Below are 11,055 nucleotides of genomic sequence, written 5' to 3'. Positions count from 1 at the left end.
GGAACATATTGCTTTATGGCGATTTTGGACTATGAATGATTTTTGGGTATACACACTTTTGGTTGTAGGAGTTGTGTTTAAGGCATGTGGCCCTTATAGGTCGGTTAAGATAGGTGTTCTATGCCACAAGTTGATAGATATGGGCCAGAAGTCCAGTCCAGATAGTCCAGAACCACAAAGTGCCAGGACCATGTGACTATGGATTCCTCCACAGGTCCTAATGCCTAAAGGATATATTTAGGGGGGGTGGGGGAAACCTGGACAACCCCTTGCAGAATAATAAAAAAAGAGAATATACAAGTTAAACTTTGAGGCAATATGTGACTTTGAAAGTCTTAATGCTACCTTCATGCATGCATAGTAGAGTTGATCGAGCACCAAGTGCTCATGTGCTGGAGTAGAACACTTTACGATGCTCGGGTCTTCTACCGAGCACCCGAGCACAATGAAAGTCAATGGGAGAACCCCAGACACCCCCTGCTCTGAAGAGGGTAGGGTGTCGGGACTCTAGTTCGGCTTAGGAGTCCCTGCTCTGACTCCATATATAGCTATATCCATATATGGAGTCAGTGCTTGGGGACACCCCAGTGTATTTAAATCTAATTTCTGAAAAGTTTCTGTTAGGATTTGAACTCCCAACATTGTACATTAGAGGCAAGGACCTTATCCACTTAACTATAAAGCTCAATGCTAGACTGTGTCAGAAAAACCTCATTGAAGTTTCTGATGTAGTGAGTATTCCTATTCAGCAGAAGACTTAATTTATATTTCTGTGCAGGTTAACATGTAGCTCTATAGTGTAGTGGTTAATATCCTTGCCTTTAATGTACAATGTAGGGAGTTTGAATCCTAGCAAAACATTTATATATATATATTAGTAATTACACATTTATTTTGTGCCATACATTTTTTACAATTACTTAAAAAAAATATAAAACATATAAATGTATTCTCTATTCATGAAATGTTTCTGCCAGATTCAAACTCCCAACCTTGCACATTAGAGGCAAGGACATTAACCACTACACTATATAGCTACATGTTAACCTGCACAGAAATATAAAATAAGTCTTCTGCTTAATAGGAATACTCACTACATCAGAAACTACTATGAGGTTTTTCTGACACAGTGTTTATAGCTGAGGGGATAAGGTCATTACCTCTAATGTACAAGGGGTTGGGAGTTCAAATCCCAGCAGAAACTTTTCAGAAATAGATGCTAAATTACATTTAAATACACTGACTCAAGCACATGCGGTGTTCGGCCGAGCATAGCGATGCTCGAGCCGAACTGATGCTTGGCCGAGCATCCTCGATTAACACTAATGCATAGTGCTTACTGTAAAATCTTGGCAAGAAATAATGGTCTGGGGCTGTTTTTAATGATTTTGCCTTCTATTTCCAGTGAAAGGTAATGTTAATTCTATGGCATACACAGAAATTTTACAGAATTCCAACTTTGTGGTAACAGTTTTGGGAAGGTCCTTTCCCGTTCCAGCATGACTGTGAACAAAGTGAGCCCAATTAAGACACAATGTGATGACTTTGGGGTGGAGGAACTCGGATGGCTGACCAACCCCATCCAACACCTTTTGGAAGAATTGGAGTGTTCATTGCAAGCCAGACTCTCGTCAAACATCAGGGCCTAACCCCAAAAATCACACTCCTAAATCTTGTAGGAAGTCTACTCAGAAGAGTGGAAACTGTTCTAGCTACAAAGTCGGGACCAACTCTATTCACATCAGCACCTCTGCTTTTTGGGTGGAAACAAGTTCATATAGGAGCGTCGATCAAGTTTTCACATACTTGGTCATATGGTGTGTTTATGTGATAAAATATACATAGCTACTGTGTATATAACACAATCCTCTAAAATGCAAATACAAGGAGGAGGAAAAAAACTGATGATGTAATTCAAGACTCTGGACTTTTCCCTCTGTCTAGCTATACGAACAGAAGACTTTTTATCTGCTAGAATTGGCTTTGATACCAGCAAGTGCAGATTATCACTGAGAGTTATTACATTGTGGTCAGCATGACCATTGCCCTGCAAGGCAAACTTTAATGTGTGTACCAAGCTGTAAAGGCAGAGATGACATCACCTCACCTCTGATCAGCCTGATAAGTCAAGCCATTTAAGCTCTAGTTCAACTGATGTCCTCATTCACTAAATCTCTCTCCGTCACTCGCATTGTAGCCGAAGACTTCTCTCCAAAATGTCATTCGCTGGAACCTATGAGCTGCAGTCCCAGGAAAATTTTGAGCCTTTCATGAAAGCCATTGGTAAGTGACAAAGACATCAAGCTGCACTGGATGAATTGAAACAGCCTAAAAGTCAGTTGTTTAATACAGGAGCATCCAAAAGCTTAGGGAACAAGTAACAAGGATGCCTTCACTGAAGATCCTTAACTGAGGAGTGCACACTACTGATGTCACTGCACCATGACCAGTGATGTCACTAGTCTTAGATAAATGGTGCCGGATGGTCTTAGTTCAGATATGCTACAGAACCATTTCAGCATAACTTGTCTTCCTATTATAGCAGTTGAGACCCCCGATTTAGACCTGCTTCTCCTCATATTTATGGTGTCTGTGAAAAGGTCTTCTATTTTGCACATTAGGTATGGTTGGTTGGAGATTGTATTAATGTCTTATTGTCAAGAGATTCACATTCTTGAGGTATTTTGCAACTGTGAACATTTCTCTCTTGGACTTATCGAGAAGAAGAATATAGGAACGATGTTGTCAGATCTTACCTCTGAAGGCTCTGAAGGGTCCAGCCATATCTTGAAGGTTTCCCAGGATCTTTGGGTTGATTTTTAATGTTTTTGGTTCCAGGTGTCCCTGATGATCTTATCCAGAAAGCAAAAGATATCAAGAGTGTAACAAAGATTGAGCAGAATGGAAATCACTTTGCAGTTACGGTGACTACAGGCCCCAAGGTCCTACATAATGAATTTGACATTGGTGTAGAGTCAGAAGTTGAGACGCTCACTGAAGAAAAAATCCTGGTAAGGATACAATTTTTTTTTCATTTTTTTAGAAACAGGGCCACAACTGTCCATGGTTTTGCCTGATATTGCACCTCAGCTCTATTGAAATGAGCAAGGCTGGGAAGCAATACCACATACCACCGGTGGACAGATGAGGCACTGTTTATGGAAAAAAGCAACCATGTCGTTCTAAGCCTAAACAACCCTTGAATTTTGGGACTTTGCTCTGAGGTATTGTATATTTGTCAGGTACCTTAGAACTTTAGGGTAACAAGGGACTAACACTTTTGTTCTTTGTAGACTACAGTTAATCTTGTGGATGGCAAGCTGGTCGTGAAACTGAAATCCGTCACTTCCGTTACAGAAATTTCAGGAGACATTCTGACTAATGTGAGTTTTCTTCAGCAGCTTAAAATGATCAAAGATGAATAGTTATGTAACTGAAAAATCAAAAGCCGTCATAGATTGCATAGTTGCGAAATTTAATATAAGCAGAGATTCATCAAAAGTCTTGTGGCAATGTCCTCCGAGGACTAGAATGTTCCCAGGTATCAGATATAGTCCATCTTCCCTACATGGATATAGATTTAGCTTGATTTATTTTTATATTTTTTGAGACTATTGCAGTCCAGTATTTGGTCAGGCTCACACGATGCTGGTGCTGCATGTGGTCAAAACCATTCCTAATGGCCACACAATTTTATAGGTAAAGCTGAGGTCATACCTTCAAAACAATGCAGCCATTGACCACAAAGGCAAGTTTTTGGCAACATTCGGCAGCCACCCCTTGTAAACCTTGCCTTATACTGGTGTTACCTTAGGGATTAGTCCATATGGGTCCCATTTATATATTAGCCCTGAGCTTCAATTATAATTTATTATCTCTTTTATCTCTCCATTAATAGTATTGTGTCTAGTGATGAGCGAAGAATTGAAAAATTTGATTTGGCTGCTTCACCGAATTTTACAAAAAAAAAGTAGTGGGTGCAATGACAGGGAGCGGCAATTGCGCCACCTATCGCCATTGTACCCCTAAGATGCTGCGTTTAAAGCCAATCGCGGCATATGACAGCAATAACAGTGTCAAATTTTTAAAAAAATTATAAAATCCTACTTACCCTCATCCATTTGATCGTGAATAGCCGGCCGCCGCTATCTTGATTGATGATCTAGCACAAAATCTTGCGTGGCCAGTGATGATGTCATCACTTCGGCCAGCGTGGTGACATCATATTGCAAGATCTTTAATCAAGATGGCGGCGGCCGGTTCTTCACGCTCAAATGGGTGAGATAAGTATGATTTTTTTTTTTAAATGTTACCACCATTCAGGGAGAATCAATTCGCTACCATGAAGCATGAGAAAATGTGTGTGACCACCTCAGCAGGAGGACATGCACATTACTATAGATTAAGGATAAATTTACACAAACGTATTTTGTACCCGTGTCCGTTCAGTTTTTTTTGCGGAGTGGATGAGCACCCATTCATTTCAATGGGTCAACAAAAAATGCGGACAGCACACCGGGTGCTCTCCGCATATGTATGTCCGTTCCGTAGCCCCGCAAAAAAAAAAATAGAACATGTCCTTATTCTAGTCTGTTTTGCGGATAAGGATAGGCATTGTTACAATGGATCCGCAAAAAAAAAAAAAAACACGGATGCCATACAGACGTCATCCCTTTTTTTGTTGTTGCGGATCTGCAACTTGCAGACCGCAAAACACATACGGTCGTGTGAATGTAGCCTAAACATAAGGGGGCACTATTATAATGAAGTAAAGAACATTTTTGTAACTGAAGGTAAAATATAACAGTAATTATTGTTTCATATTGAATTAGATTAAAATACCATTTAATGATTGACTGTTTTTGAACAATTTGGACACATTACCTTTGTTTTTTTAATTGCTGTGTTATATTATTATATTAGATTTTTGAGGATTGAGGTAGTTTATACAGATTTGCTACCATTTTGGCGGTGGTTTTCTATCAGCTTGCAAGTAAGCCTATTGTATTCTGAATTCAGTAAATTAGCAATGTGCAAAAAAGTGCAATTTTATAACAAATTCAGCTCCGCTACATTAGTACCAATTCAGGATCTTCCTACAATCATTATATAGCAAGTGCATTCAGGTACAATATTACACGGCTGCATTTCTAAGATAATTGTGTTTTATCATTTAGACAATGACTCTGAAAGACCTCGTCTACAAGAGAGTGAGCAAGAAGATCGCATAAAGGAGAGAAGAAATATTTTTTTACTTTTACTGTGTAAAATAAACGCATTCCATGGAAAACCAGAAAACTTGTCTCGTGGTTTCTATATGATAAAGCATACAGAAATAGCGTATCCTATTGATAATGTTCTCGATGGGGTGTTTTTGCAGCCAAAAAGTTTAAAATAAAATAAAATTATTAAATAATTAAAGTATGAAAAGCATCAGCTCCCTAGACATCTACCTTTGTGTGAAACAATATGCACACCGCCCCAAGGCATTACAACATGTAATACATCATTTTTGTGCTGCTGGGAGGGCCCTGCAGAATGCACACCTAAATCCTGATCCCTTGGGCATATTTTCCTGTTTTTAATTTACTGGACCTAAAAGGGGTTGTCCGGGTTCAGTGCTGAACCCGGACATATCACCATTTTCACTCAGGCTTTCCCACTAATATGAGCATTTCATGCTCCGATCCTCTCCTTTGGCCTGTGCTGAATCTAGCAGGGCAAGGGCTTTTTTTGGAGATCCTATAACGTACCGGGCTCTCCATGAGTAAGGTAGGCAGAGGCCTCCGCCTAGCAGTGTTCCCAGTGACATCAACACCACTAATGAGCTGTCTTTAACGCTGCCTTAGCCTGTAAAATGGCTATGGCATCGCTAAGGCCTGCCCATTAGTGCCGGTGATGTCACCGGGAACACTGCTAGGCAGAAGCTTTCGCCTAGCAATGTAAAAAATATAAACAAACAGGCCTTGCCCTGAGCGATACAGCGCAGGACAAGGGAGAGCATCGGAGCATGAAATGTTCCGATGCCCATATCAGAGGGCATGTCTGGGTGAAAACGGAATATGTCCAGGTTCAGCTCTGAATGCGGACAACCCCTTTAAGCTGATGAATATATTATTTGTAATTGTACATTCATGATTTGATAAGGCTACATCCGCACTGTGTAGGTGCTGTACAGGTGTAGCTATAGTGGAAGCAGGACAAGCGGCTACTATGGGGGACCCGCCCAGAAGGAGGACTAAAAGATTTTATTGTCAGGGCCCCCTCAACAATATTATACAATAATATTATATACAGTGACACTGTAGGAAACGGACTGAGCGGCTGTCGAGCCTGGTCTGAGAGAGCGATCTTGACTAGCCCCATGAGTGATGGTTGCATGGGAGTTGGGGGGGTGTTGCAAAGAGGTTGCTAGGGGGGAGCATTCAAAAATTTACTGGGGACCACAGTCAGTTCTAGTTACGCAACTGGTGCTGTATGTTCTAGCTAATAGACAGTGGTGTAACTAGAAATGACCGGGCTCCAGAGCAAATTGTTGAACGGGCCCCCCTCCCCTTCCATCCATTTTCTACAGTGTCACTATAAATAATGTCATTGTATAATACTGTTGAGGGGCCCCTGACAATAAAATCTTTTAGTTCTCCTCCTAATTGGACCCCTTCTGAGTTCGGGTCCCAAAGCATCCACTTCCCCTGCTTCCCTTATAGCTACGCCACTGCTAATAGATGTTGGTCCTGATCCACAGCAGAGGCCTAGGGGTATTCCGGTCACATGATATTGATGACCTGTCCTCAGGATAGGTCATCAATATCAGATCGGTGGAGGTCCAACTCCCAGTACCCCTGCTGATCAGCTGTCTGAAGGGGCAGTGGCACTTGTGGGAGCACTGCATGCTCTTTGCTGCATCTACTGTGCATTGTGGTGGCAGTGCGGGGTAATTACAGGTTTTTGTCCCATTCACTGGAATGGCAGATGAAGCTCTAATTATCCTGCCCCTTCATACAGTTGATTGGCAGGGGGTACCAGGGGTCAGACCCCCACTGATCTGATAATGGTGACCCATCTTGAGGATTTATGACACTGGAATACTCCTTTTACTTGTCCAAAAATAAATGTTTAATATTGTCTACATAGAAGAAATATGACATACTGTATTTTACGAGTCCTTCCTTTTAAAGGTATTCCCATAAAAGAGAAATGAATGTCAGAAATATTTGCTTTGAAAATTCTTTTTTTTTTTTTTTTTTTTTACCAGTAGTAATTTCACCATGGACGTTAATGGCCATAAATGTCTTCTAGCTTTCTCCATTCTATTCTATAGGAGTGGCAGAAAGATATCTGACCAGAGAAGGTTGTATGTTGGCCATAAATAGTAATTAAGGTCTGCAACATAGGCTTGAATGTAACAAGTCTAATGGTCTGAGGCTATGAGTTCTGTCGAGCAGGTGCATCCCGGAGACGGGAGTGAGAAGATGTCATAAAGGAAGAGGGAAAGTTGAAGTTCATGGGCTGAGCAAAGATCCATGAACTGGAAGTCAATGCACAAGTCTACAAAAGAAGGATTGAAGCAGAAGAAAGCTTATGATAGGTATTAGCCAAGTCCAAATCTACTGTAGAATACAGGCATCTTCTCTAGTACAGACAGAATAGGAGTGTCTCAATATTGTTAATAACAATTAAATGGGTTTTACAGCATGTAACATGGACATCCTATCTCACATGGGCAGGATGGTGGCCCAGTGGTTAGCAGTGGTGTTTTAGGTTCTAATACAACTCAAGGACAACATATGCCTGGAGTTTGTATGTTCTCCCCGTGTTTGTGTGGGTTTCCTCTGGTATTATGTTTTCCTCCCACAGTTCAAAGACATACTATTAGGGAAAATAAATTGTGAGCTCCACTGTGCTCCACGGTGATAGGGAGTGCACTGAAGCGTAGTTGTTGCAGTTGACCATGCTACGTAGCGCCATTGCTTGAATGGTCTAAAACACTGTTAAAAAATCTTTAAAATGTAACCATCTTTAACCTTGTCTCAGGTCACTGCTATCTTCACACCAACTTATGAACAGCACTCATTGATAAAACTAATGACCTTAACTCTACAACACAATTTACAGTGAGCATGCAAGAAGGGGGTCACTAACATTCTGGCCTTATCTCTGGGAAACCCTATTCACCAGATCCCGCCTAACACACTCCTGTTCAGTTCACTATGCTTCAAGGCTGAACCAACCAGGTGACACCACAAGCATCAGAGCAGCCAACCTCCCACTACATGCTATCACCAGCCCTCCTGTCCACATCTGTAACCTCTGCCAGGTATGATTCTAGCACCACCCAACCCACATTACTGTAGTGCCCTGGAGCGGGGTACTTTGAATTCTGGATATGTGTGGACATTCGCAAAGTCATCAACTCCTTACTTTATTTCACTTTTAGGGGTTAACTTGCTCTGACTTATACTATTTAATATTGTGTCACTGCATTATATACACATATATATATATATATATATATATATATATATATATATATATAGCCGAAACGTCGCATGTCCTTTTTGGGTAAATAAAGTATTTTTGTAATCTTTTACTTTTCGGAGTGCTGCTCATTTTTACATTATATATATATATATATATATAGTCATATATATCCTGCTCATTTGCACTGTATTTGCACATAACTGTGGAAAGTGTTAAACTGACTTTCCAGGATTTTTATATTGATGACTTATCCTCAGGTCATCAATATGTCGACGGTGAGCGGTTAAACAATGAAGAGATGTCAATGGCGTGCAGGTAAACAATGAGCGGAGCACGGCCTTCTTTTCAACCAGCAGCCGGGTGCCTGGTGTTGGACCCTTGTTGATCAGATATTGATGACCTATCCTGAGGATTGATCATCATTATTAAAATCCCGAAAACCTCTTTAATAAACACTGCGAGACTTTTCAGACTTTGTAGCTAATAATGAGAAGCTGGTAATTTCCCACAGCCGCCACAGAGTTTAAAGAAGAAGAGCGTGTTTTGTACGGGAAATGCCATACTTGTTTAGCACCAAAACCAGACAGACTGACCATTTGAATGTCAGGGGCTGCTATGTTATTATGTCTGCAAACCTGTTTTTATCTGGAAACACTGCCGTGTCATTGCCGTAGAGTATCATAGAAGCTCTAATGTAAGTCTATGAGACACGGAAAGTGTAACTTTGTATTTGTTTGTGCTGAGTTTCTCCACTACACCCCTCCGACTGGAAGGTTCTAGTTCAGCCAGAAACTGTACATAAGAAAAGCAGTCAGAGCCCCTAGTGTCCAGCAGTTAGGGAACAGTGCTTAGAAGAGGAGACTCTGCTAGACTACTTGAGTGACCAGAAGAAGACGCTGAGACTGGAATACTCTGCCACAGACCCTGGGCCATCAGTCTTTGTCCAGGGTACCATCCTTCCGAGAGAGAGAGAGGGACAGCTAGCTCAGGCTTTTCCTCAGCATCAAACCCTTATTGTACCAGGGAGGAGACTAGAGAAGCCAGTCCTATGCCTCGCCTGTATTGTTTTGCACCTGAATTCCTCCAGTGAAGAAACACACTGGTTTACTGCAGACCTTGACTCTATGGACTTATTTCCCATTGGGGCGCACCATGCCATACTATCCCTTCTAGAGAGCAGCAACACATGATGACACCTTAATGGTGTCTGGGGGACCCAGCGTAGCCACCCCAAACTTGTCATCTGCATTAGCTCCCTCCTTGGCTAATGTATGCTGCAGCTGTAGCAGGCTCACCAGAACTGACTACTTCCAGGTTGCCAAGTGCACTCAGCCACAGGGTCCCATTGACAACCAGTACAGAGTTCTTCAAGCTATTCACTTCCACAGCTAAGGCTATCTCTGTCCACTACTTTAAGGTGGCAATAAACCCCCAGGTCAGCTCACCATCTGCTCTGGAACTTCTCAAGCTTCGCTTGGCAACATCAGAATGATAGTCCTCACCTGGGGGTACCCCAAAAATAGTGCCAGGTGACTTACTGTCCAGCTTTTCACATGTGCCAAGTCACAGACTCCACCCTTCAGCTTACCGCCTCCTCTGCAATAGACAATGTGCTCAGATCTCTCAGTTAACGATACTCCCCCAGCTAAAAAGCCCACTCTTGTCTCCGGTTCACCAACACTTTCCCAGTGGAAGAGGCCACAGACCTAAAGACCTAATCAATCTCACAGGTCAATCACAGATCGCTTTGGCTCCACATGCTAATCATCCACACTTGGCCACTCAAAACACACTTCATTATCAGCTCCCCTTTACTCCTCCAGTCAGTGTTCTGGCGTAGTGTAGCACAATGTTTATGCCCATGTCAGTATCAGGCTCTTCACGACCTTTACTGACACTGAGGTCTCCTCGTCTTATTATGTGACAGGGTCTGGCGGTGTGGTTCAGCAAACCAGACTACAAAGATGCACAACAATAAAACATCAAATATACAGTACAATATCTTAACCTACAACAAAAATATACTGTATGTTAAACGGCTCTTACAAGTTGCCTAGAAGGTCAATGTGCTTCCCCTACCATCTTAATCCCTTCAATGGGATCTAATATGTTAAAATCTTAGACCTTCCCAAACTCAGACACTTACATTTACAAGTCTCTCTTTCTTGGTTGGTTGACTATAACATGACTAGGGTTACATGGCCTATGCCCGAGTGACTTTTATGCAGACATGTTAAAAGCTTCTTAGTAGAAAGAATAAAATGAAAGGAGTGTCTGGGATTCTACGAACTGCTCACAATAAATGTCAGACACTGCTCATAAATGTTCTAGATATTTTTTTACTGAGGTAGTCATTGACCAGACTATGGGTAGTAAATATAAAATACAATATTTCAGAAGTGTAATAGGCACATATGTATGGGTCATCAAGGTCATGCGGTTGTAGACCTGTCCCCAACACAGTACCAGTATATATGAAAACTTGTATGCTAATGTTAATCTTTAACCAACTATAAATCAAGAGAGATGTCATGTCATAGCTGATCACCAGGAAGAAGCTACTTATAGGCCTGG

General features: G+C 41.5%; 1 protein-coding gene across 1 annotated transcript; it reads left to right on the top strand.

The window, feature by feature from the left end:
- The first annotated feature begins 2,176 nt into the window (after positions 1-2,176).
- On the top strand, positions 2,177-5,231 carry LOC120990440 (fatty acid-binding protein 1, liver-like). The gene is made up of 4 exons (XM_040419277.1): positions 2,177-2,283; positions 2,839-3,011; positions 3,294-3,383; positions 5,178-5,231. The coding sequence occupies exons 1-4, from the start codon at positions 2,217-2,219 to the stop codon at positions 5,229-5,231; spliced, it is 384 nt and encodes a 127-aa protein (XP_040275211.1). The 5' UTR covers positions 2,177-2,216.
- Positions 5,232-11,055: the final 5,824 nt, after the last annotated feature.

Source organism: Bufo bufo, chromosome 2 (genome assembly GCF_905171765.1).
Source record: "Bufo bufo chromosome 2, aBufBuf1.1, whole genome shotgun sequence".
Classification (NCBI taxonomy): Eukaryota; Metazoa; Chordata; class Amphibia; order Anura; family Bufonidae; genus Bufo; species Bufo bufo.
This window is presented reverse-complemented; position numbering and strand designations above follow the sequence as displayed.